The sequence below is a fragment of the Tamandua tetradactyla genome, chromosome 20 (genome assembly GCF_023851605.1).
Source record: "Tamandua tetradactyla isolate mTamTet1 chromosome 20, mTamTet1.pri, whole genome shotgun sequence".
Classification (NCBI taxonomy): domain Eukaryota; kingdom Metazoa; phylum Chordata; class Mammalia; order Pilosa; family Myrmecophagidae; genus Tamandua; species Tamandua tetradactyla.
This window is the reverse complement of record NC_135346.1, coordinates 17380901-17408761: the sequence shown is the minus strand read 5'-3', so window position 1 is coordinate 17408761 and position 27861 is coordinate 17380901. Positions and strand designations below refer to the sequence as shown.

The 27861-nt window shown below is 34.8% G+C and overlaps 3 protein-coding genes across 9 annotated transcripts in view; 1 reads left to right on the top strand and 2 right to left on the bottom strand.

The window, feature by feature from the left end:
- PKD2L2 (polycystin 2 like 2, transient receptor potential cation channel) overlaps nt 1-1359 on the bottom strand; it is a 55588-nt gene extending 54229 nt beyond the window's left edge. For 2 of the 4 annotated variants that reach the window (XM_077138562.1, XM_077138563.1), the window contains exons 1-2: nt 1234-1359; nt 424-525 (exon numbers count right to left, since the gene is read on the bottom strand). In XM_077138562.1, coding sequence (XP_076994677.1) covers nt 424-525; nt 1234-1264 — 133 coding nt within the window. In that variant the 5' untranslated portion in view covers nt 1265-1359. Of the gene's footprint in view, nt 1-423; nt 527-1233 lie in introns of those variants that run through there. The other 2 variants (XM_077138564.1, XM_077138565.1) reach the window with 1 other exon arrangement.
- A 41-nt stretch (nt 1360-1400) lies between these two features.
- The window catches only part of KLHL3 (kelch like family member 3), a 382736-nt gene continuing 356275 nt past the window's right edge, over nt 1401-27861 (top strand). For 2 of the 3 annotated variants that reach the window (XM_077138539.1, XM_077138537.1), the window contains exon 1: nt 1401-1608. The gene's annotated coding sequence lies outside the window, so the exon portion shown is untranslated. Of the gene's footprint in view, nt 1609-16700; nt 17034-27861 lie in introns of those variants that run through there. The other variant, XM_077138538.1, reaches the window with a different exon arrangement.
- Nucleotides 2996-19999, bottom strand: MYOT (myotilin). 2 transcript variants are annotated; one of them, XM_077138546.1, is made up of 10 exons: nt 19870-19999; nt 16669-17190; nt 13217-13391; nt 12213-12317; nt 9582-9631; nt 8710-8842; nt 7439-7646; nt 5706-5871; nt 5150-5283; nt 2996-3629 (listed from the first exon to the last, which is right to left on the bottom strand). In XM_077138546.1, the coding sequence occupies exons 2-10, from the start codon at nt 17022-17024 to the stop codon at nt 3457-3459; spliced, it is 1500 nt and encodes a 499-aa protein (XP_076994661.1). In that variant the 5' UTR covers nt 17025-17190; nt 19870-19999; the 3' UTR covers nt 2996-3456. The 2 variants fall into 2 exon arrangements, with proteins under 2 accessions (XP_076994661.1, XP_076994662.1); XM_077138547.1 differs by having other exon boundaries at nt 9582-9628.

Genomic DNA, 27861 nt, shown 5'->3' with positions numbered 1-27861 from the left:
GTACAATAGGCCAGTGAAAAAAACAACGTTAATAGCAGACACCAAAACTATTTTTTTGGCCTCATTTGCATTTTGAAATATGCAACAGAGCTAATCTGACTATATGGCTCTAAAAGAAATCAAGTCAGAATTGCCAAGTGAAAGGAATAATCATATTAAAGAGGGAACCACCAACCGAAAGGATTATATTCAGTCAATTTTGACTATGGAAGCTTGCCATTACATCAGTGACCTAAAGTCTTGCCCCTTAACAACTGGAAATAGCACAGCATCAACTTAAATGAATTTAAAATAATGATGTCTAAAAAGTATCACTGTTTTTAGCAGTCTGATAGCCCAGGGTTTTATAGTCTATTTTATTTTTCATCTCCACATTTTAAGTCTTAGTTCAATCAGCTTCTTCATCTACATCTTTGTACTTACATATACATAGGTTTATTAAAAAAATAAAGTAGAGTAGCAACTCCTGAAGTGTGGTCCTAATTTCTACTTCCCTTCTGTAATTCAGTTTATGTTTCGGAGTCCCTGTGAGATACAAAACGAAATTTTTCTTGACATTACTATGTAATTTATAATGTACATAAGCAACAATGAAAAAATTGGGGGAAAAAAGGGTGCAATCACTTTCACCCGTTACACTGTGCTAAGGAAAGTCCAGTGGTTTCTGGTTAGTTTTTATTCTCATTTTTATGAAACAGAGATAATTACTAGAATTTTCCCAAGGGGGTATAATTGGTCAGGTGCTATATGAATGTATACTTGTAGATTTTATAAAACGGATATTTTCTCAGCAGTTCTGGCTTAAGATTAAAAAAAACAACAACACGACCGCACCCCCGAACACCAAACGAAACCCTCATCTGTCCTTAGCTTGTTTTTCACCTATCAATACAGCTTCTTGAAAGTCGGGGGATGAGCTCGGACTGGGGTTTTGTCAAGGCCACCATTCCCTTATTTCAAGACAAGGCTCCGGAAGTCAGCCTAGCGACGGTCACCGTACGCGGCAGGGGCCAGCGCTCTGGTTCAATCAAGCCTGCGCTAAGCGGCAGGTGCACGTCCTCTGGCGGCTTCACCTGCCCCATCCTCCTCCTCAGGGGGAGACGGTTAGGGCTAAACGTGCAGGCGGTCTCAACTCCCACTTGAACGGAGGTTTCAGAGTGGCTCCACACTTCCAGGCTGTATGGAAATGATAAATCGGACCCGTCCCACCCGCTCCCGAGGAGCAGCCCTCACCGCCTCGGTGCCAACGGGACGCCTCAGACATAGTGGACCCTCACGACGATACCGGTCCTACAACCCTAGTTCGGCCGCTCCCGCGCAATAGGCTTGCGGCGGGCACGCGCGCGGCTAGCTCGTGCGCCTGCGCGAGTCTTTTAGCTCTTCGAGGGGCGCGAGCCACGTACAAGTTGCTGGTGCGCGTGCGCGCCGAGAGAGGGCTCCGCTTGAGGCGGGGCTGTGGGCTGTGGGGTTTGTTTCCTGCCTCACAGGTTCACCTTGGTGTAACCCCGGTTAATCAAAACACCCGCAGTAATTATAATGGGCCACTCTTTCGAATGCCTTTAACATTTGATGTCTTGTTTAGTCCTCACATTCACACTTTTCTGAAAGGTAGGTATGTTTCGTCCTCATTTTAGGCCTGAAAAACTAAGGCTCGTAGCCTGAGGTTAAATAATTTACCCCAAGTCCACGGCTAGTTGTGTCAGAGACTGAGTTCCTAACCATTCCTGGTCTGGCGCTGCTACTGACAGAAAGTGGTTGTTATTAACGAAGAGCTGTTGCTAGAAACAGAGTTCACTTTCCTTCACCCCTGATAGGGTGCAACAAAACGTTTAAAAACTTTTTATATATATAATAAACATTTTTATAAACCTTATTTTATAACGAAGTTCATAAACCTTAAAATATATCGTAAATATACGTATAATAGTTTTAAAAAACACCGCTGCACCGATTATGTAAAAAGGTCAAGTCAAAACAGTAAATCTTGGGAGCCCAGATCCATGTCTGGCCCCAGAGCTTTGCAAAGATACTAAGACCGTTTGTAAATCAACACTAGAAAAGGCGAAACAACTTTGGATGTAAAAACCAAAACCCCACCAGGATATGAGGAAAGGGCTCTCCAGTTAGTTAAATGGAAAATAAAACAGAATTCAATCCAAAAGCCTCAGGTGCAGCCAGCAAAGAAAACTGCCAAGCTGTTTTGAAAGAAAAAAAATAAAGCCACTTTTGTTATTCTCCTGAAAGAGACTTAGAGTGATGTTGATAAATGCTGCTTTATGTGCAGATAAAAAGCAAAACTAGGCCACACAGTAGTGAGGGTCAAAAACTACCAATAATAGAAAAGGAACAGGAGCGGCCACAGCCCTTGGGAGAGTGCCTGAGGGAAAAAAGGGCTACTGTGCTGGCTTGAGAATAGTTTTATAAAAGTGCTTGTCCTTTTTTTGTACTTGGACTGTCAAATCCTCACAAAATTATGCTTTCTAATGTTATAGGTGGTATGTACACACTGTACTCTGAAATTGTAAGAGGAAAAAACTGAAAACAGGTGTTCAAATTTACATTAAATAGGAATTAGGCAGATGGCCTATAGAGACTATTCTTATGTGCCCATTCTTTTGAAGTCAGTAGGCTCAAAGATCTTGAGGAATTAGTAGGCCTGTTTGGTTAAAACGAAATCACAATTTTGGGAGAAATTCAGTCATGAATGCAGTGAGTGCCCATTATGTGCAAGCTACTGCACTAGGCAGGATGCTGTACTGTGTTTTACAATTACTAATAACAGACTATACTTTACGATTATAATAAAAATCATATAGTTCTACATATGGATTTCTGAATATGTGACTGTCTTGAAAAAAGGACACCCTTATTATAGAATATAATGTTTGCCCTTTTGGAACTTGTTATTCGTAGGTTTTGCTGAATGTTGTTGAATCTATAAAAAAAATAGAAGCTTAATTTTAAAGATCTGGGCTTTTGTGAAGATGAGACAGTCTTTTAAATATTTGAAATTTTATTCTTTTTTGACATAAAACTATGGAACACGCAGATAATCTATACCATGTTAGTATTCCTATAACAGAAAACAGGTAAAAGTATTTAGAAAGCAGTACCAGTAAACTTTAATTCATTACAAGCATTAGATGTGTTTAAAAAGTTGATAGTAGTTCATAACCTGTAATTGTTAGATGTGTATGACTTAAATGTTAAAATTCCACATATTAAGGAAGTCTTCTACCACTACAAACCATACGTCCAGATTTTCTGTAGGTTTCATGAACCAGAGAAGTGGATAGAATGTGCAAGAGTCAAAGGATATATGATATTATAAATATATATTAGTTATATTACCTAATTAAACCAATGATCTGTTAATACAGCTATGGATTTATTTTAAAATTTTAATTGAATATATTAATAGGGTAGTTGTTATGCTTTCTGATGTTGGTAAAGTTTTTAAAGTTCTTCACTTTCATAGAGTCCAGATTGAGCAGCTAGACGCTGAAACTCTCCTTCTGGGTTAAAAGCTTGTTTCACATTCAGACCTTTCCCATTGAGTGCTAAGTATTTGCTGAAAGTTGGTCGAACACGTAATTGTTTAGGAGCTGGTCGAGTTTGGTTTGGAAGGGCTGAAATAAATAAAATAAAAGTTAATTCAGAAAACCTTTCCTACACAGATTGATGCACTAGATATTATCAGACAAGGGGGAAAAATCAAAATTGTGTATGTACTGGGAAAATCTCTCAGATTTTTTTTTAACCTAAAAAAATTTTTTTATGGTAAAATACATATAACAAAGTTTGCCATTTCAACCTTTTAAAAGTTAATTTCATTGTAGAAATACATAAAATGTACCATTTTTATCCTTTTTAAATGTACAACTCAGTGACATTAATTAGATCTACATTGTTGTGCTATCACCACCATTGATTATTCACTTCACCACCCCAAATAGAAACTCTGTAATCATAAAGCAATAACTTCCTCTTCCCTCTTCCCCACAGTGCCAAGTAACCTCTGATTTCACTTTTTGTCTCTATGGATCTTATTCTGGATATGATACAATACATTATTTGTCCTTTTGTGTCTGGCTTATTTCACTTAATGTAATGTTTTCAAGGTTCTCCATATTATAGCATGTATCAGAAATTCATTCCTTTTTGTGGCTGAATATTCCATTGTTTATCCATTGATCTGTTGATGGACACAGGTTGTTTCCACCTTTTGGCTATTGTGAATAATGTTGCTATGAACATTGGTCTGCAAATATCTGTTTGAATCCCTCTTTGCAGTTCTTTTGGCCATGTAATTAGGAGTGGTCATGTGGAAATTCTATATTTAACTTTCTGAGGAACTGCCAGCCAAACTGTTTTCCACAGCAGTTGCACCATTCCCATAAGCAATGTATGAGGGTTCCAATTTCTCCAGTCTTTGTCAACACTTGTTATTTTCTGATTTTCTTGATTATAGACATCCAAGTGGGTGTCAAAGTGGTAGTCCATTGTGATTTTGATTTGCATTTCCCTAATGGCTAATGATGTTGGAAATCTTTTCATATGCTTGTTGGCCATTTGTATACCTACTTTGGAGAAATGTCTGCTGAGGTTGTTTGCGCATTTTTAAGGTGGATTGTATGTCTTTTCAATTGTTGACTTACAGGATTTCTTTATATCTTCTGAATATTAAACCTTTATCAGATGTATGAATTATAAATATTAAACCTTTATCAGATGTATGAATTGCAAATATTTTCTCTCAATCTGTGGGTTGCCTTTAATTCTTTTGATAGTTTCCTTTGATGTGCAAAAGTTTTTAATTTTGATAAAGTTCAGTGTGTCATTTTTCCTTTTGTTACCTGGCTTTTGGTGTCATATTTGAGAAACTGTTGCCAAATTTAAGATCGTGAAGATTTTTCCCTATATTTTTTCTAAGAGTTTCATGGTTTTAGCTCTTAATTTAGATCTTTGATCCATTTTGAATTAATGTTTATATTTATGTGAGGTAAAGGTCCAACTTCATCCTTTTGCATGTGAATAAATCCAGCTTTCTCAGGTCCCTCAGATTTTGTGCTCTGCTAGGATTTGCATTTTTTATTATATCTTCTAAGTTAAATATTAGGTGAACACCTGGGTTGACAGTATTACATACCTGTAACATCTAATCTTGTGTTGCATGTGGTCACTCCAGCTTCATTAACTGCAGACACAGTATACCACCCAGCATCTTTTTTGTTTACGTCTTTTATCAGTAAAGTAACTCTTCCAGAGTTATCGTGATACAAGCTAAAAAGAAACATTAAAAAGTGAAATTTTTGCAATGAATTTTCCCCTGGATATTTATGTAAGTAATGTCTCTGACCTACAGCGTCAGACTAATAACAAAAAATAACCCCTTTTGAAAATTCTGAGGCTATTTTTAATTGTTGGCGAATAGCTCTTGGTTTTCTTGAATTAAACTTCATCCTTTAATTTAGTTTGTCATGTATTTTCTTGGTCACATTGTTTAGTAAAGGTAAGTGTGAGCCAACTTTATGCCTTGAATTTCTGATGAATCTAAATTAATGCAGTTATATCATATTTCTAATATGTTTTTGAAAGCTAGACAATGTGAGATTTTATACATGCATGCCATTTATAGTAAATTTCAAAGTATATCTGGATTCATCCAAATAAACTATAGTTAAGTCTAGAAATACTTATCTTACCTTATTCGGTCAGTGTTGAATTGTACCATTTCATTATTTCTTTTCCAGAAAAGTTTTGGTGGAGGTATAGCAGAGATCTGGCATTCTAGTTTTACTGATTCTCCCTCAAAAACTTTTTTGCTCTGTGGTTTATAGATAAACATCGGTGCTCTTCTATGTTCTTTTGCTGCATATTTAGAAATTGAATATATGAAATATTACGAAAAGGTATTCAATCAAACTAAAGTATTATGAAATTTGTACATTGATAGAAAAGTATAAAAAGTAACAACAGAAATTGAATCCTATTTTAAAACTTTCTTTTATCTTTATATAAATAATATACATTGCTGCTGAATAAATTTGGCAATTCAGAGTTCTAAAACAATAACGAAATGATGCATTGGATTTATAATCATATTTCTTTCAAAGAATTTAAATCGTATATCATCTCATCTGTAGAAAGGCAGCATGAATGGTGGAAAGTCTGCCAGACAGCTTGGGTTCAAGTTCTCTATTTTCCCTAACGGCCATACCAAATTGGGAAAAATTTGTTTAGTTTCTCTGAGCCTTGGTTTTATCTATCATAAAAAAATATTCAGGAAATAGTGATCTCTGTGCCTATCACACAAGATTATTGTGAGGATCAACTGAGATATGGATGAAGAGGCATTGTATAAATTGTAAAATAATATATAGATGTCAGTTATTAATATAATCTTTATTTTTCTTCAAATACCTGAAGGAGAAGAGGAAATGATACTACAATACAATAACCATGGCTTTTTTGAAGGAGAAATGAGGAGGTTGAACAGATACTTTTCATAATCTCTTTGAGCTCTAACATTATAGTATTTCTGGAACTGTTGGCACAAAAAAGACTTGCCCAAAACTTAGACACTTGAATTGAGCTTTTCTGATTCCAAGCTCATCAGTTTCCTTTTATATTGAGCCCCTTTCAGCATATAATAGAATAATCGTAAAGATTTTTCATGATCTTGGTAGAATATAAGCTCAAAATTGTCCAACCTTTAACCTGATCAAGCTTTTATATAATAAACAATGAATTGTAGCAAAATATCTCTTGTGCAACCCTCCATGGTTTAAACCATTACAAATGTGATACATTTAAAGCACTTAAATTGAAAAGTTTTAAAACAGGACATCGGTTTTATAAGAACTACTCTATTAAAGACGAATTTGAGATTTTGTTATACCTAAAGAAAGGAGGCATGATTTTCTTGAAATAAGAAATTAGCTTTCTAGTCCAGAGAACATAATCTAAGGCTGAAAGCTGACATTTACAATTCAGTTTCAAGCTATGAGTAGATTATGACAATTCTGTAAAGGCATGTATCAGATTGGTTATTTTAGATGATTGGTTATTTAGACTGTAAACCAGGGAAATTATTAGACTAAAATTTCCACTTTGAGACTCCATAGTTATGTCTAGAAATGCTTGTACTACCTTATTTGGTCTGTCTGCAGTTGTATCATTTCTTTGTTTTCTTTCCAGGGAAGGTTTGATGGTAGATCTGTCATTTTAGTTTCACTGAGCTTCCCTTAAAAATATGAATGTACATGCTTGTTTTGTGTGTTGTCTTTGTTGTTCTGTGGTGTGAAGGTAAAAATTGGTACTCTTTTAGGGTATGTAAATATTAATCTTAAATATGATGTCCTCTGGGCTTTTTAAGGATTTATTTTTTAATGCTGCTGAATTTTAAGTACTCTCAAGGGTCTCTCTGAAGGCTTACCAAGGACGTCCAGCTGCACAGTAAAGTTGGCCTCTCCTGCTCTATTCTTGGCAACACAAGCATAAGCCCCTGCATCCGAAGGTCTGACCACTTCAAAGATAAGTGAATGAAAACCCTTTTCAGATACTATCATTTTGTGAAAATCGTCTGATTGAACTGGCCTTCCGTTTAGATACCATGACACATCAGGAGCTGGCAGTCCACTCACCTAGAAAGAAAACACCAGAAATGACAGAATTTTAAAGTATAGCATCACTGGAACCTATTTGTCCGTTTGTGAATTTTAACAATTCCGGTATCTGAATGGGTTTGTGAATGAAAAAAGTATAGCTAAAGTTAGTTCAAAACTCTGTTCGCCTTCAATGAATTTTTAACAAAACAGTGAAAATTAGAATTCTTGACAGTAATCAAGTATTTTGAAACTATCTCATACCACATCTAACTCCTTTACATGTAATCTCAAGCTGTTTAAGGTCTAACTACTATATATAGAACATTAATTTACGTTATGTTGATTTCCATAAGGAATATGGAAGTCATATGGCTTTTCTGGCTAATGGTTACTGCGAATGTAGTCCCAGAAGCACACATGTGAAGCTTGCTGATTTAATGAATAACTTTTCTAAAACATGTGTAGTTTTATACATGAGAGCTGTATAGTTCTCATGTATATATGGCAGCTTGTTATGTTTTTATATATAAGCTTTAACAGTCACTCATAAAGAATTTGGAAAAAAAAATTTCTAATAAAAAGCTCTTCCCCCAAATCAGGATTATAAAATTGCAGACTCTCCTATAAAGCTATTCTTGCCTGAATGCCAAGAGAAAGCAGGTGACTAATTTCTTGATGGAGGAGAATTAGAGAGGCATTCTATTTCGGAAATTGTAACGTTATGAGAGCTTCATTTTTAGAGAATATTTATTAGGTGCTTGGGACTATTGTGAATATCTTATATATATATATGCATTACTCAGGCAATCCTCAATAAGAATTTTATGAGGTGAGTTTGTTTATTATCTCCATTTTACAGATGAAACAAAGGCACAATGAGATAAGTGACTTGACTAAGATTACAAAGCTGCTAACTGGCAGAGGCAGGATTTGAACCCCAGTTAGCTTGGCTTCAGACTTGGCCCCATAGTTCTTATACAGTACTATGCATACTGCTTCTCAAGCTGTTTGGCAAGCTATAAAGTAGGAAGATGGCATTTCATCAAACATAGTATTCTATTGTTTATTTTCTCCCAATATTTGTGAACTTTTCTCTTACTTTAAAGTCCATTCTAAGGAATCTTCCTTCTTCAATCGACATATTCTCTGGCACTTGAATGAAACGTGGTGGATAAAATTTCTCCTGGATTGCATCCTGATCATTCACGTCTCCCCTTGAAGATGATCTACTTCTAAAAATATATTTAATAAAATTATGCGTAAAAGTTGTCATTGCTCTTCTTTTCACTCAAAAAGAGCTTAGCCATCAAATTTGAAACCCCAGAGTCTACTGTTTGATCTGATAATGTAATAATGGAGAAAGGCCTTAGGGCTATATTTACCCTATATGTGGCATATTTGATGAATACTAGAAATGGTGGCAGTTAGGAACATCTGATACAAATTAAATATATTTGTTTCTTTTTTAAAGAGCCACGAATTGGTGACAAAATTAATCTTTTAAAGTACAGACTATGCCGTAGACTATTCATATCACATGTGCAATGATTGTGTAATTAGAAGTAGGTTCCCATTGTCATGAGAAAGTTATTCAACATAGAAATGTGGTCCTGGCTTATTTGACCAAAGCTTTTTAAAAATTTTAATTAACATAAAATTTTGATCATCACCTTGGACATTAGAAAATTCACATTACTTTTTCTTAGTAAGCTTGAGGGCCTTATATATATTACATTTAGGTTTCCATTGTCATGAGAAAGTTGTTTAATATAGAAATGTGGTCCTGGCTTATTTGACCAAAGCATTTTAGAAACTAATTAACATAAAATTTTGATCATCACCTTGGACATTAGAAAATTCATGTTATTTTTTCTTAGTAAGCTTGAGGACTTTAAAAATATTACATTTGCAAATGAACAAGATCTAAAGTAGCAAAATATACATTTCTTTCTTTCTTTTTTTTTTTTTTACCTTACTTGCGATGTAGGAACTTGCAGTCGTGCATGTTCTGAGTTGTGCTGCTTGAAATTAAAACAGTGAAAATGTTAACATGTAATTTGCATGAGATGAAGCAGAATTAGGTATTTGTAGTTTAAAGAACCATTTCTATTTTGGTCATCAGCGAAAGATAAACTTGGGCTGCATTTGTACAGTAGAGTTAAAGCAGCTTTAATGCATTATAAAATATAGTGATTTAACCTTCTAGAACTCTAATAAGAAATCTCCAGGATTTATAGCACTTTTCAACAAGTTTTGAGTTTTTAGGAAAATTTTTAGACTTTGAATTGATGTTGGTGTATTTTTCAGACAACTATCTTATGACAAAGGGTGTCATATTCTTCTGGTGTATTTGAAATGGTAGCACAGAGTACAGATTGTCTTTCAGTAATACAGGAAATAGACATGATGTCACTTGTGTTGGCAGTAGATATAGTGTATGATGCCTACTGCTCAAAATTGGTACCAATAGCAGTAAACACATATTGGGCCGGAAAATACTTCTCTTTTTAGTTTGTGGCACAAAATCCTGATGGGCACCATGGAAGATATGTGTAGAGCCATGTCAAGCTTTGAAAAACAGCATTAAATTATTTCCTTACTAATGCAAGTGTATTGAATTTAAATAAGCATCTTTTTAGAAAGATTAATTTAAATTTGACAATAAAATCAGGGATTGATGAAAATTGTTATGGATTTAATTAATTAAATATTTATTCAGGGCCTATTTTGTGTATATTATTGAACTTTGGAACTGTGAGAGATATGAAGAAGTGGAAAATGTAGTCCCTGCCCCCAAATAACTGAAATACACCTGTATAGGAACACAGGAAATATGAGTACAAATAATTTATTTTGGAATAAATCTATTTAATATAGTTTCTTGTTTTAAGGCAAATTCTTATAACCGTAACAACAGTTTTCTCTAAGCAAAATGTCAGGATAACTGGTTGAATGATCAAACAAATCAACTCATTTTTTGGTTAGAAAATAAAAATAATTCAGTTAAGACTCCAAATATCCAAATTCAGTTTTTCATTTTTTTTCTGTAGTAGTGGTTAATATACATACATATTCAATACATGTGGTATTTCAATTATACAACAATTTGATGATATGTTGTATTACTTTGGTATAGTATTTGAAATGAACATAAAAATGTAAGATTCATCTTTTCTGATTTCATAATCATAGATTATTGCTGCTGTCTTTTTTTCCTGGTACTGTCACTTTCATTTTAAAGACTTTTATGTTTGAATGAGGAAAACAGCACATTCTTGCTCTTGAAATCATATACTTTCAAGAGTGCTTGTGAGTAATCATCCAAAGAACATTGCTGGGTCATGGTGGCTCAGCAGGCAAAAATGCTCGCCACAGGACCTGGGTTCGATTCCCGGTGCCTGCCCATGTAAAAAAAAGAATGTTGCTTTGTGTTGTTTCTGCTGATAGAGAGTGGTTTGTGCCTTTTTCTTGGTGTAATCTTCCATATCAAAACCCGAACCCAGAGCACAGTAGATGCTCCATATAAATGAGTTGAATGAATGAATGAATGCCTGAACTGTTTAGGAGAAGGAGGAGGAGGAAGAAGGAGAATAAGGAGAAAGAGGAAAAGGAGAAGGGGAGGAAGGAAGGGGAAATCTTGTTCCATTCGTTTTAGTAGGTCTAGCCTCATTTAAGAAAAACAAAATCCTTATTTTCACCTTTTCTATAGTTGGGAGCTTAGCATTCTTGAGTGATAAGTTTCATCCTTTTGGTTCCCTGTTTTTTGTGGGTTTAATGAAAGGGGATGAGAGGTAACCAGAGAAGAAAGAAAGAACAATACTTCAGTTCAGTCACCCTATCCAACTGTACATTTCTTTCTAGGGTTAAGTTTACTTATTAAAATCACCTTGTTCAATCACAAGCCTATGCGATATTCACATTATTCCTTCCATAAAGTTAATCCCTTCTTGGTATGTAATTTCTCAATCCCTTCTTGGAAAGGATGCTTTTGCTAGTCTGTAAGCTATTACTCATATAAAGATTTTTTTGTTTTGTTTAATTTTCAAATAAGCGTTCCTGAATACAGGAACAGGACAGAAGGAATTTGGTGTTTCATTAGTACCATGAGTATGTTTTAAAACATTGAAATGATAACTAGTTTATGAGGAAAGGTTATAATTACTTTGGTCTACACTTTTATTTTCTGTATTGTTAAAGATTTCCAACTCATGAATTCTCTGTCCATCCTGATAATAGAAGAAAGAGTCTTTGGTCTAACTCAACTTTAAATGTCTAAATGAAAAGTGAATAATTCAGTTAGCCTTTTGATGTTTGCTTTGACTTTGTGACGTTTCATATCCAGATATTAGAAACTACCACTAAATGGGTAGTTTATATATACCCAGTAAGTGGGTATATATATATTATTTATCTACATATTTTGGCCCATTATGGCTTTCCTTTATATGCCTAATGGAGCATGAAAGTGATTGACTTTTTATTTTTATTTTTTGTCATTGACTTTTAATTCAAATGTTATTCATAAACGTTTAGAAGAGCAAACAATAAAAAATAACTCATAGGAAAACTGCTCCCAGTTAGATAAAGATTATTTTAATTTACCTGTGATGAATCTTGTGCTTCTTTGTCATTTTGAGCTTGAAATACAGCAGCTGCATTCTGTGGTCCTAGCAGTCTGCGAGCCATCTTCTCCTCATATGTTAGTCGCTTTAAAGAAATGAATTAGTAAGGAGATAGTAATAAGATTTAATAAAAGTTGTTTGTAACACTTTACCTTAAAATCACTACTCTAAGTCAGAATTTCAAAGAAGTATAGTTCTATCTATTGAAATATATATATAATTTTTTTAAAAAGCTTTTTCTTAAGATACCAACCAGTATTTTCCTTTCATTCTAGGACCATTTCCCACACCTATAATAAAGATTCACTTAGGCTTTCTTTTCATTCCTACAAAAGTCAGACGTAATTGCTCTTTCAAAAAGCTCTCCCGACTAAAGGGAATTTCTCTTTCTTCCTCACTCTGCATTCTCCAATGTATTCTGTCTTCAAATATGGTACTGCATGTCCTCTCATTCAGAAATAACTATTATTAAATGAACATTGACTATTTGACTAGCTAACTTCTGATTACAAGTAGTGAAATGCTAATATAGAGAAAAAATGGCAACTGATATATTAGAGATGGTACTATATGCTATTAGTATGTTTAAAGATATGTGGTTAATACAATGTGCATGGTAAGAGCTATATAATAATTATATCTACAATTATTTATCCATCAATATTATACACCAAGCACACAAAGAAGCTGGATTAACAATATTTCCTATTAATATTTGGTTATTAGACATATTTTATGAGAAGGTAGTGCTTAAAACATAAAAATTTCAGATTGATTTTTCATTAGCTTCATTTTTTTACTACTGAAAAAAAGAGGTGATTTCTTGCAGAAAAATATGAAATAAGATCAAAATATTCCCTCTTCTTAGGTAATCCTATCCCTTGATGATTGTATGGATGATAGATCTGTAAGACAGAACTTCCTTATTCAGAATAGATTTTATAACTTAATTGGCTTTTTGTACAAAATAGACATCTTGCGCACTTGATTTCCATTGTGAAGAAGGTTGTCCTTGCATTTCAACTTTCTTTCCAAATCTTGAATCAAAGCTTCTTTTGATCCTTGTATTTCATGGTCAGGAGTCCTTGGTGTGGACTTAGTATTTGCAGTTTGAGATGGCTTAGCATTTACAGGTTGACCAACTGAGGGTTGTTGATAGCTTTAAAAAAGAGAAAGAAAGTATGTATTTTTAAAAGGAGTCTTTAAGTATGATGTGGCATCTAAAATAGAATTGGCCTTCTTTTGTATATCATCTTTAGATAAATTGAGTTTACCTCCACTAGATTTCTTGTACTACTAGTGTTATAAAAACATCAATTGCCCAAATAACAGCCAAGGATATCATAAGAAGAGTAATTACAAGGTTGTTGTTTTTGTCTTTCTTATTCTTGGAAAAGTAAGTGACAGGAGGGAGAATTAAGATTAGTTATAAGGAGAACGTCCTTGAAGATTCCCTGAAGAATGTGAGAGAAAACTATAGTTTGCCTGATGGCAGCTTGTTTTTCCAGTATTAAAATAGAATTTCATAAACTTGATTTATGAGTAGATATTAAGCAGTAGTATGCTGGAGCTGGTATTTATGGGCTCAAGAGATCTGGTTTTTAGCATCTCTTCCCAGCTCTCAGCGATCTCATGGTGATAGCTTGAAACTGGTGGTGGTGAGAGTGTTTACACCAGGGAAATTGGTAAATGCCACAATCATAACTTCTGCCTTAGCTGATTATGAATATTCTGTTGGAGCCAAATTTTTCACTTTTCCTAGCTTTGGAATTTAGTTAGTAATTACTAAGTTGTAAATATACTGAAGGAAAAAAAGATGTCTTTATTATTTATCATTGATCATCAACATCCACTGGGCATAGGAGATACTATCATTTGAGTGAATGAATGCTTTTCATTGTTTATGAGGTACTCTGTATTGAAAGTTGATGATACACATTTTCCCTCCTTACGTTCCAGGTCTGCAGGACTGTCTATATTAATCCTTAAGTAAAGTCTGCTTTTTTTCAGTTAAGTAATAGCTAACCAAGTGTTTAAATAGTGAACTTATGTGTAATTGCACTTCCGGGTCAAGGAGTCAAAATTCCTTTAGGCTTATAGAGCTACTATTTTTCCATTTATTTGAAGTTATAATAGCTATTTTTTTCAATGCTAGTCTACCAACTTTATAAAAGTCACATAAGTTTGTTAAAAAATGAATTAATACTAAATTATTTTGTTTTCAGACTGTCATAGTGTAGCGTGTCTGAAATTCCTGAAGGATTGCCAGAACCAAGCCTGAGAATCACTGATATATATATAACTTCAGCTACTTTAGTCACTGAATATCCCCATTATTACTAGTTTAGATGGCCTAAGTGTTAGGATTTGATATTTGCTCATATTTGTAAACTAATATTATACTTGCACAATGCTTTATAGGTCTTTTTTCTCTTATCATTAATGGCTGAAATCCTTAATTTTGTTACAGATCAGAAAAGTGAATCACCAAGCAGGCAAGGTACTCGCTGAATGTTACACAGCAAGTTTTGGAAAAGAATATTTAGAATTACAGAGTTCCCTTCAATTTCCAGGCTGGTTTGATCAATTGAATAAGTCTTTGTGTAAGGACTTCCTACTAAGAAAAGCTAAATAAAACTTTCAAACATCTCTAGGTCAGAATCCATGGGATTATTTTAGCAGACAGGTCAAACTTAAGCCCATCATAACAATGAGGGAGTTATGCACAAATGTTCAAAGGGCCAGCGCTTTCCACCCAGTACAGCTGGACAAGAAATAGGTATCAAGTGGCTATGGGAAGATTAAAAGTGTTATCTATGGTTGCTGAAAATGGAACAGCTAAAGCTGGACCTTTGATCTTTGGTTTGGGGACCTCCTTTGCTTTACTTCTTATCTTCCCCATTTTTGCCTTTCGTCCTCTGTTTTTAGGTCTGTGCACAGAGCTAGGCACCTGGTTAAGGCTCAGTTAATAGTTGTTTGACAGCTTTCTTTTCTTCTCTGGGAAGGCTATTGGAAGAGGGCTAAAAGTCTTTACTAATAAAAATATAATCAGAGAAGTTTCTTTTAAATTTAAAAGCGTTCATTATAGAAAATTTGGAAATAATAGAAAGCTAAATGGAAAATGATCATCTGGATAAAAGGTAACCAAGAAAAATTTCTGACTTGTGATAATATATAATGGGAGAATTTGGGAGGAAAGAGAGAGAGAGTAGGTTCTTAATCCTTCAAGGCACTCTTTGAAAATATTAGCTCAAATCTATGAGGTTGCTGTTTTTGTAGGTCAAAAACAGTTGACTGTCAGCCATTTCAAATGGTTCAACCTAATAGCTATAGGATTTTAAGAAATATTTTTGGCATTCCTGATTTTTATTTCTTAAAATATTGAAAAGGGTTCTTTGTAAGTCAAGTTGCTTTAGTTGAATTTTTAATGTCTGTTCTCTAGGTTTCCAATAATAGAAATTTCTAGATAAAAATTGGCCTCTAGAGAAGACTGAGAGAAATTAGCAAGAATTTCAGGGAATCTGTCAGTAAGCCTGCAACAAATCACATTCCATTTGGCAGTTTGTGAGGTGACTCTGATGTAATTATCTGATGTTGCCCGCCAAGGAATAGGAAAACCGATAGCCTTAAGTTTGCATAAGCACAAAGTATTTAGTTCGTGTATTAAAAAAAGCACAACCACTATGTCCTTCTTCATATCAGATTCTCCTAGGACAGTTTTAGGACTGTGGAAATAGTGCATGCTTGCATAAGGCTGCAGGTATTCTTCCCTGTATTTAGATCAGCCCAGTTTAACAAAGTGTGGTTTAAACTGACAATGGAAATCTTAAGATCATAAGCCTTCATCTGTTCAAGCCTGCTTTCTTTTGATCATAGTGAGGAAAATTCATACATTTTAGTGTTTGAATCCGTCTCCCCCCCCCCCCCCCCCCTTTTTTTTTTTTAGCTAAATGGATATTCAGGATCAGAAGAGGAACGGGTAGGAAGAAAAGACCAGGACTGAAAAGAAACTTAATAACCTCTGCTTATGTGAGAGGAAATCCTAGCTGAAGAAGAGCAAACAGGTGTTGTTCATTTCAATTGAGCCCAGAACCAAAGGAATTAAATTTAGGGCATGAAGAACTTAGCTTAGAACAAGAGGAAAAATTTCCCTGTTTTTGGGTATGCTAGAAATCTTTTTTAAAAATATAAAATAATAAGTAATGTATGGAGTGAGGAGGTGTTATGAGTTTACTACATCCTGGATACTGGAGAATGGTTCAGGTTGTACTTTGGTTCAGGGTGTACTAGGAAAATTACGAAATGAGACCTTGAAGTCACATTATCTCTTTAGATAGAAAAGAATGAACTGCAGCACACTCTCTCAAATTTCGCAGCTTGCTGTACACGCAAAGTATATATCCATATATATATATTTAAAAAAAAACCTCACTTACTTGGAGTCCATAGTGGAAGGGAGTTTATTGCTACTGTAATCAGGCTGTGATGGTAATATGGAGCTGAGAAAGCTGGCTGGGGACTGGTTATAGGTGGCTGTAACCCTTTGGCCTGGGTTGGTGCCAGTGAGCTGTTGGGGAGAAGCAGGGAAAGCAGAGGAGGACATGCTGATGTGAGAGCTCATTGTTGAGGAAGCTGAGAATCTTTGCTCTGTGCACTGGCGGGGCTGGATGATAATGGAAGACTGTTTGGTCTGGCTGGAGAAGCTGGAGGTTTCCGGTCCAGGAGGCTGCAGTCTGGTGCCACATGGGTTTTGTGACTGGATGAAGTGTTTTGGACGCTCGTAGTTAAACATGTTTAGCTGGTATGTGGAAGATGAAAGCAAGTTATTACTATAATGATTTGCTCTTGGAGGGGTGGGGTCCTGTATTTGGGACTGCAAGGAATCAGAAGCAACTTTGGTCTGCCTCTTTTTGTTGAGATCCTTTGATAGAGTGGGTGTCTCTTGAAGAATATTGTTCCTTAAAAAAGAGAAAATGATTAGTATATGTTGTAGTATTTTTTTAAACAACCTACTGTTTATTTAACATCTTTAGGCACTTATATGCTTTTAAGGTAGCTTCAAGTTGGAACTGTCCTGGCTTCTAGACCTCCTTTATCTCTGATTTTAGCAAATGACTTTTCCCCTGAGAATAAGAAAAAGGATTAATCAGTGTTTGGTTGTCCCCAAGTGATTCTTGAGAAAACATGCCTAGGAGCTTCATGATACAGGAGATCAAAGTTAAATTTTCCAAGTGATAATTTTGAAAGGAAATTCTGTGATGTTTCTCAGTTTGATAATTTTATAGTTTCATGATTAGCTTTTGCCCAGAGGTCACAGTTTCATTAACCACAGAAATTTAGTATTATTTAAAATTAATGGCAATAAAATATATAACATTTCAGCTCTCATCCAGTTTAAATTCTTCCTTTTGCTTATCAGTTTAGATAAACAACCCTTCTGATACCAATTAATTCATATCCTGATGAACTGTGATGATTAGAGTCTTGGTAAATGAAAGGAAGCAATATACTGCTAAAGTAAAGAACATTACTTTAACGTCCATACTTACTTTGCCCTTTCATAGTTTCACAAAATACAGTTCACTGTTGTCAACTTTGAGTGGAACTTTTTTACCTGATAGTTCACTGACTTTTTTTCTCCCCATGATTCTAAATTGACCATAGTACCAAACTAGATGATAATTAGGGGTGACTGTGTATGTATCTGTCTGTCTGTCTGTATGTATGCCTTTGTGTGTATAATATATGTTACTGATAGCATTCCAGAGCCATTTGTAAATTTTCTGGTTTTTAGATTATACTTTGGATATTGTTCTTAGTGTTCTCTTAATTGTTTAGATTTTTTACTTTTTGTTTTTTACTTGTTTAATATAAATTTTAGACTAATTTTGAAATTGTTTTATCCCTTTAACTTTTTCTTTTGAAATGGCAAATGGGAGGTACCGAAGGAAGTAAGACAGCAGTGAAGCTAGCTATGCGTTACCATGAGAAGTTGGATGCCATTTTTATCTCAGTTCCTCAGTGGTCCTTCTGCCCTCCTATAGTGGATCCCCCCTTTTCCTTAGATGAATCATTTGCCACTAAAATCAAGCTTCAAGGATTATATTTGCCTTTGATTGCTTCTGTTAATATGATAAACCTAAGCAGGACTATGAAGACTTTACACATAAAGATTAGCCTTATAAATTACTATAATACTGATCCTATTTTTATTAAAATAATCATGTAATTTAGTTCAAAATACATTGTTGTACACTGTATAAACAAACAGTTAATAATAAGTCTAACTTTTAATTGATAAAATTAACCAAACTGTCGTTATTGAGACAAAATCTTATAATTATTTAAGTTCCTATCTGGAAGAAAATGTTGTTAATGAAACTTTTCCAGACCAAACAATTTCATCCTAAAGCTGCGCATGTAGTTTTGAGTTAAGTTAAAACTAGCAGTTATAGGAAACAATAAAAATGCAACTAAACATCTTAGATACTAACTTATGAAAAATAACACATAAAATTTCATATATTCCTTAATTTCAAGTTTATGAACACAAGCAAATTCAATCAGAGTGTATTTTAGTTTGATGAACTACATTAGACCTTTAAGTTTTGGGGGAAAACCATCCCGAAGGAGGCTTTATATCTTCTCAAAAAAAAAAAAGAAGACTGTAGTTTTACAGGTATAGGTTGTATTTATTCTATTGCAGAATTGAACCCACAGTTTGGTTCTTAAGTTCCTTTCTGGTTCAACAAATTATTCAGATTCATTTCAACTAGCAAAGAATGTTTAAGGAGTAGCTGGTAGATATTTTCCAGAAAGGATTCACTATTTTTCTTAACATATATGTTCAGAATGTCAATTACCATATACATTTTGGAATCAGCTTACATAAGTAGCAATTACTGACATTTTAAAAGCCCTATTAAAAAATAAGTGATTTCAAAACAATGATGAAACGAGGATAGATTTCTCTGGGAATGAAGTTAAATATATCTACTGAGAAATTTGTATCATCTAACTTTATCTTCTAAAATAATAAAAGCTAAAAATAAAAATAATTAAATTGATAAAAAAATTCTTTCAAAAGTTTCATTTTATCCATATCTTAAAATTTTGTACAGATGCTTTCACAAGTAACTCTAAAAGGCTTTTTCTCATGCTTATAGTTACTGTACCAACAATTAAATTCTGTAGTAGATTCTATTACATGATGCTGTCATTTTATTTCAAACAATGCTACATATATTTCAAAAGTATTAACAATAAAACACTGTTGAATTTTTTAAGTAATATTTTTTTCCTATCTCTAATATAGCATGCACTTGCACAAAGACTGATAGGGGATATTTTGAAGCCATAAAACATTTCCACAATTATAGTCAGATAATGTGTCCTTTTTCAAGGACTAATGATGATTTAAAAATGACACAACTATCTTTCCCTCTACTGTTTTATAATGCCTTTGAGATTCAGTGAAATGAATAGGTCACTTTCTCTTCAAACCTTTGTGTATACTAGTATCATTACGATGTTGTGGCTTTCAAACTTTTTATCTTAAGATCACCTTGGTACATTCCCTTTGATTTGGAAAACGAAACAAAGCCCAAAACAGCAGCAGGAATAAAGAAGGGACTTACCCGTTGCTCCAGAGGGTGCCAGCTGGGTTTAACCCACTACTGAAGGGAAGGAAGAGGCATCCCCTTCCCTCACAGACTAATCTAGTGGCTCTGTGCTTAGTATTATAGCACCACTGACTTTTGTCAGCTGCCAAACAGTGACATCTGATGTGCTTGCCTGTCCATCTACCTATGCTAGCATGTCAAAGTAAGAGTCCACAATCTAAACAATATCTCAGATGTCTTACTGATATTTAAGGAGTGGGATTACATGAGCTTCTTTTGCAGGCCTCTTTATTTTAGACGTTAATTTTGACTATGAGCAAGCTCATAGAGGGGGAAGAACAGTGAATTGGAAAGCAGAAAAAAGTATAATAATGCAATTTCTTTATTGTGGTGGGACTTTGAATCTTCCTTGCAGAAGAGAGAGAAAGAGAGACCAAAGATAAAATGGTCAGTATTCTAAGACTGGAGTTCTTCAAGACTTCTCCAGAGATGAGACCAGTGATGGATGGACTCCAAATTGAACTGTATTGGTTAGTCCTTCTTCTGAAGCCCTTTTTTTGCCTTGTCAAATGAGAATGTGGGTGGAGCCAGATTCAAACAGATTGTTCCAAGAAAGGGGGTGTGGTCCGGGCAAAGGCAGGAAAGCAATAGGACTGTAACTAACGTCACTAGGAAGGTGAAGAGGTGGTGGAAAAACATGTTTTAGTTTCTTTAGCAAGTTTGCTGAATCTGTATTGTGTATTCTTTCTTGACCCAGTATTCTAAAGGACTGTTGAAAGATTTAAGGAAACAAGCAGTCTGTATAATCAGGACTCTGTACTGTCAAAGCTCTTTCATCTCCCTTCACGGCTAACAGTTATAGTTTCCTTTCAGACCAAAAGAGTAAAGTATTTCCATTTAGTAGCTTCAATTTTGATATGGTTCTAATGTGTAAAGCATATCTGTCTATTCCCTTCCCTCATGGGTACCCCAATTTTGACTTAATCATCATGTACACTAGGGTCCAACAAATAGATGTTCGAGCATATGTAAGTCATATAAAATTCCCCACAGCTGACCACACTGGTATGCCTTTCTTTGGTGTTCAGAGAAAGTTTAATAATTGTCACCTAGTGAGCTGCTTTGAAGCTGTTATATACCCCAGAAAAGGCTATGTTCTTTTAACCCATTCCTGTGGGTGCAAACCTATTGTGGGTAGGACCTTTTGGTTAGGTTATTTCAATTGAGATGCCACCCACCCAGTTCAAGGGGGTCTTAATCCTTTTTACTGGAGTCCTTTATGAGAGGATAAAGGACACAGAAAAAGCTCTACCGAGAGAAGTTTGGAGAGAGTACAGAGAGAAAAGACCAGGGAGAGGCAAGCAAGGAACCACAGAAGATGAAAAAGCCAGAACCTGAAAGCAACGAAACCCAGGAGAGAAGGACCAGCAGACGTACACCATGTGCCTTCCCATGTGACAGAGAAACCCCAGATGCCAGTGGTCTTTCTTCAGAGAAGGTATCATCCTGTTGATTCCTTACTTGGAACATTTTCATGGCCTTAGAACTGTAAATTTGTAAACGAATAAATCCCCATCGTAAAAACCATCCCATTTCTGGTGTACATTCCAGAAGCTTTAGCAAACTGAAACACCTGGACACACAGCCATTACTTAGTAGAAAAAGCATGCTAAACCTGATGAGTGTGTGGTTGTAAAGTCTTACTTCAGGAGTCCCTTAAAATATTTCCTTACAGCCGCTCATTGATATTCTAAACTCCATTAACAGGGACAAAGCCTTTTAGTTCAAATTAGAATTTTAAATGCAAATGCAAGGGACATAATACAAATAAGAATAACCAACACATACAGCACTTACTATGAGCAAGGCACTATTCTAAACATTTTAAATGTGGTATATGTGACTGATATTTGGTTCTTTACTGAGAAAGGGTTTGATTAATACAAAAAGAGTTTAGACTTAAGGTACCTCGGTACCTAAAAGTTTGCGACATGCCCCACCAGCCAAGTTGGTAAGATATCCAGGACAAACTGCTAAATCCCCAGTTTGCCTAGCACCGGTCTTGAATGTACCACAGTTAAGGAAGAATTTTAGTTCCTCTTATTCTTTTCCGCTTCTTTTCTCTAGTTCTTTGTAAGACATGATATTGGTTACTGTGTGACAACTCAGTGGTTCATCAAGATAAAGGTTCTTGCCACAATAAGGGGATCAAGAGATGATTTAGGAAAGGAAGATAGGTTCTACCATTTCCAGTGATTAAGGGTGTATGCCTAATAATCTATTATGTCTTTTTTTTCTTCTTTTTAATATTTGTTTTGCTTTTTTGAATGGTGTTTCAAATTTTCCTTGCAAAGGTGGTTGTTTGAATGGTTTAGTTGCTTATTGGAGAAAAATCATAGAATCCTAAAACTGAAAGAATCATTAAGATGTCAGATTGGGAGAACCATATTCCACTATGCCTCCAAAAATGACTTTCCATTTCTTTCTCTAATTTATCAGTAGGGGCCTCTGGAAAATCATTCTAATGCCTCACAAAATGTAGGAACTTCCTGCCTTTCTCACTAAAACCTTCTTAGTGCATGCATGTTAAAGAATTCTTTCTTGTCCTATCATTAGTGGAAACAGGGCAGCTGTTTTACTGTCACTTATTCATCCCTCTTTATATATAGTCTTGGTTGGTTTTTAAAATGTAAAGTTTATACGCTATTGTAAGAGTAGTGCTGTGAACTTCTTCTGAAGTCAGAGGTAAGATGTACTTGGTGGAGCTCATTTTTGCTCTATCAACTAAAAAGGAAAATGTCCAGTGAGGATAAAAGGACTAAAGATTGAAGAAAATTTTATTTTCAGGTTACATTTAATTCACTGTGATTATTGAAATTCTGAATAGACATATAATGAAAGGGAATCCTACTGTAGCACTCTAATTCCTTCCATCTCTAGCAATCTATTTCTCTCACTTCACAGGCCTAAATACTATTTAATAAATCCCTTCTTAAAAATCCAAGAATTTTTTTATAATTTTTAAAATTTTTAAAATTTTTATGTAGTGAACAGAGGCTACATTTATTTATATTAGTTAAATAGTCAAGAATGCTGATTTTTTTCATTTATTTATTTAGATGTTTACGTTTCACACTAAAAGATTTTACAAGTTGGTGAATACTGACAAATTATTTCTCCCACAAATGTATAACCACACATTCCAAGACAGTATAAATATATGGTTGAACTAACATTAATGTACATTACATTTATCAGCTATATACTAAAACAAATTATCAAAACCAAATATTAGGTTACGCAGCTCAAAAGGCATATAACATATGTATGCTGCATCATTAGCAGAAAACTACTTCTTTTTTTGCAAGAGAGGTTGGTGAAAAAAGGAAAATAAATTACACTTTGAACAAAAATAATAGTTGGTAAACAATTTCCAATAACTATGGAAAAAAATTAAAAGAATTTCAGAAATTTTGATTAAGAATTATTGTAGCTACCCTAACAAAGCATCTCTACCTTTAAAAAAAATTTTACTAAATTAAAGAGCATATTCTACATGTTCTGCACAAGTCAAAAGTAACACTTTACTAAAAATATTTATAGCCCCCTCCCATTCATTTGTCAGGCCCTCCCAGCTAAGTTGCACTCCAAAGTGCAAACATTAGCTGTAAGACTTTTTTGTCTGGAGGCATTAAAGATGTGTTTCTGTAGAATGTCGATTTTCAAAGTGGAGGTTTTCTCTAAAACACAAAATGAGTTATAGACATTAAATAATCACTATAAGACTTGGTAAAAAATCTAACAAAATTCAATGGCTTTATACTGGTATGAATGTGGGAGATGTAAACATAAATTGAACAGGGAAAAAACATATAGACCGTACTTTCAATGTTTGAAATGACAGAAGGAATGAACCACATAATGTCTAGAGTGTTGATAGTGTTACTAGACAAAAGCTGTGGACTCTTTTGCCTGACACACTCAGTAACAATTCCTAACACACTGGGGTTTCAAAGAGAGAAAGAGTTTATTACTAGGCATGTAGTATTAACGGCCCAAATCTGTCTCCCCAAACTATCCAAAATTTGGATAGTTGTATTTGAGAAAAGGTGGGTAGGGTTTAGGATAATGAGCACAGTGGCTCCAGATGATGTAATTAGTGGTGATCTAATTATTGCGCATATGCAGACTGATTACATACTTAGTCACAGAATGTATGGAAGAAAATGGCAGAATGAGGTATTGGTGACTTGTAGGTTAAAGTCTAAGCGAATGAGCATGTCAGACAGGCCCTCTTAGGTTAAATCTGGTCTTGGTCATCAAGATAATTTGGGACTTGGGGTGGGTTAGTTCTGGGCAGACACAAGACCCTTCATTAACAAACATTAAGGGGCTATCTTTAGTGATTACAAGACTCTAAAATTGAAAAACTGGATAACTACGTACAGGTGAAGGTTAGTCACAAGGTTTTTACAATCACAGGGGCAGAAGATAAGGGCTGTACAACCATTATCAGAGATCATAGCAGCTGGATTACAATTCAGAGATTTCAGGCATTTTCCTGTCTACTCAGATATGCCAGAAAGCAGAAAAGAGTATTTATATAATGATTCAATAATCAAAATCATCCCTTAAATCTTGATTTCTCGGTTGCAATAGTTCCTGGGATTTTAAATTCTGTATGATACCAAAAATGTACAAGTATTGTGCTGGATATTTTGGCACCTAACCTCTAAATTTCTTATATATTGATAAGATTCTGGCATGAGAAGAGATTTAAAAGAGGGCTTATAACTCAATACTGTATGATTTTAGGAAAGGCCAACTGTTACAAATGATATGCCCATTATAAATGCTGACCAGCAAGAAATATTTTGCAAAGTGTCCAAATAGGCTGATTGTAATCCAAGCATAGAGGTTGCAATCCTTTCAAACTTGTAGCATGGTAAAACTGCTTTTTAATACGCCCATGGAAACTTCATTGGACTTATTCACCAACATGTTGACTAAAATGTACAACAAATTAGGTCCTTCCTCTCTTAAGTTCCACTTGCAAGGCAATAGCATCAGACACTCCAGATTTATTGAATGCAGCAGTTTTTCTGCCACCATTGGCATCTTTGAAAGAATGCTGATTTTTAAAATTTTATTTACGGTATAAATTTGGGCTGCTAAAATATTTAACAGGCCATGTTAGATATTATTAGAACCCATTTAAAAAAATTATTTTAAAATTTTGTTTGTATTGCAAGGTGGGGCAACAGTGGGGGGGGCGGAGAGGGGAAGGGAGAGTGGGTTGTGTTGTTTTAAACATAGCGTGGTTGACAAATTTCAGTTACTGAATTATCTTTAATTTTTGCGTTTGCTCTCTAAACACAAGGACAGTTCTGTCTGTATTTTAAGGTTGGCCATGAGAAAACCTGTATCACAAAATATTTTATACATTTACATTGAAACAAGACCCTGAATTCTATTTTGGGAGAATATCCCACTCTAAAATTTTGTGCCCTTTCAAGATTAATGATTTTTTCCCCAATAATTCTCTGTAAGAAACCCTTAAATGTGGATCCAGTGCATGAATTATTGCAGCCAAGTGTGAAATGCTTGATGAAGGGCAAGGGAGAACTGACAAAGTTAAAATAATTGATCTCAGAATGTAAGTTCCTTGAGGGCAGGAGTTTTGTCATGCTCACTGTTGGATCTATAGAACCAAGAATATTTGTTGAATGAGTGAATGTTATATCTTTCTGCCCTTACCATTGTGGTTGTAGCTCAGAGGAATTTTCATGGATGGTGCAGAAATCCTGTTTTGGAACCTGAATGTCATGTTCAGTGTGACTGGCTGATTCAGGAATAGTTGGCATAAGGTTTATTGGGGTTTTGTCTGGATTTTTTCCTTTGTGTAGGTTTCACTGTTCCAGAGAGAGGAGACCAGTTTTGGAGAAAATTTCCTCATGAGTAACTTTGGAGAACTCTCTGATTTTTCCACTTCTTTTCCTTCTGAAAAAATATAATTAGTTAGTGTTTCAGATAGAAATAGAGATCTTTTACTTGGCTCAGAACCAAATTGGAGCAGGGAGATCCTGAGAAGTAATTACCTGGGGAAACAAAGAGCCTGGCTGCAGAGATTGCAGTCCCAGCCTCATTTTCTGCAATGCATTGGAATTCTCCACAGTCTTCAGGAAATGCTTCTGTGATAATCAAGGTGTAAACATCGTCTGGAAAGGGCAGAGGTTCAGATTGACTGGATATTTGGATGCTCAAAATTAAAAGACAAACAAACAATGTGGGGGGATGTTGGGAGAGGAGGTAGTGGGTATAAATACACTATCTCTGAGATGTATTTTTTTCAGCTTAAAGCAATGAACATTTATTACCACGTTCAGTTATGGGGGGTGGAGAGGTGTAGTCAGAGATCTGAGAGCAATTTAGCTGGGTGGTTCTGGCTCAGAATCTCTCATGAGGTTGTAATAAATCTCTGAACGAGGACTGCAGCCTTCCAAAGAGTGGAGAATCCATTTCCAAGCTCACTCAAGGTTGACAGGATCTCATTTAGTCCTCACAATAATTATTAGATATGTACTATTAGTACAGGCAAGGATACTAAGATGCAGTGAAGAATTCAACCCACTTATGAAGCCCTGACCTATGATTATAACCTCTCTGAGGTATTTTTAAATAGCCATCTGTTGAGATTATTTTGCCTCCTGCATGGGTTCATGAAGACAAATCTTAAAAATGCAACCTAAAACAATCCCAGCATTGTCCTTATCACTTGTCTCTCACACACATCTATTTCCTCTGCTATGAGTTCCTTGTCAGCAAGAAGTACATCTTTTTCCTTGACTTCTGTATTTCTATAGCTTTGGTGCTTAATGCAAAGGTCCTTTAAAAACATCTTCTGAACTTAACTAAAACTGACCATTACTATGATAGTTAAATCTGATATTAGTACAGTGATGACTACTGTGTGATGAGTACCACACTTTCTGGACAGCCAATTTGAATGTTTGATGTCAGGACATTTCTCCCTATTGCCTCTGTATATATAGCTCATGAGTTACAAATATGAAGCAAAGGGGAATGAGAGGGAAAATGCATGCTCCATGAGAACAGAGACCTGGTTAGTCTGGTTCATTGCTGTCTCCTCAGTGGCCAAAACAGAACCTGACCATAGCATGTACTCAGTAAATATTTGTTGAATGGATGAATGGATGAATGAATATACTGATAAATTCTAGTTATCCTCCTTCTTCTTTTGGGTCAGTTCAAGAATTAATTGGCCTAGGGTAGGTAGCTCGTGAAGGCAAAAGTGACTTAGAAGACAAAATTTTCTGAAGCTAATTTTGGCTTAATTATTTATTATCAAGATATTGAAAAATTATGCTTACCAGGAAGGGCTGATAAAGCTTCTAAAAAAATCAAATAAGAGAAAAGAGAAATAATTTAAATGATGATAGTTAATTTAGTTGAGAAAAAGGACCATATGTGCATGAGAAATACTTTGGGCAAATATAAGGTTAACTGGTCAGGAGTCCCAGACTATAAGTTCTGTGGAAACTCAGAAAATGTATGTAATGGAATGAATCCTTGGCAGTGTGCTAGAAGAACTGCATTTTAGTCCTGGTTCTAACAAATTGCTCTATGACTTTCTGAAAATTACTTGACTTCTCTGGACCTTAGTTGCCCATTTCTAATGTGTAGGCTAGATCAGATAATATGTCTTTCTGAATGTGAACTTTTGCTGAAACACTAATCCAGTAGTCACCTTTTTTCTCCCAAGAAAATTTTTTGCTCCTAATCTCTCTGATTAAAATTGAATATTACATTTAAAATACTGTAGACAAATGCACAAAATATTTAATGGTAGTTTTCTCTGAGTGTTGGGAATGTGGGTAATTAAACATTTTTTCTTTGTGTTTTTGTATATTTTCTGGATTTATTATAATAAATTTGTATTACTTTATTTTCAAAAAATGCAATAAATGCTATTTTAAAAAGAAGATA

Excerpts from the sequence above, each read along its gene's own strand:
- MYOT (XM_077138546.1), bottom strand. The coding sequence starts at position 17,024 with ATGTTTAACTACGAGCGTCCAAAACACTTCATCCAGTCACAAAACCCA. Across the intron at positions 9,632-12,212 it reads AAGCACAAGATTCATCACAG|CAGCACAACTCAGAACATGC; the intron begins GTAAATTAAAAT and ends TTTAATTTCAAG. Across the intron at positions 5,284-5,705 it reads TTCAACACTGACCGAATAAG|CTTGTATCACGATAACTCTG; the intron begins GTAAGATAAGTA and ends GTTTCTTTTTAG.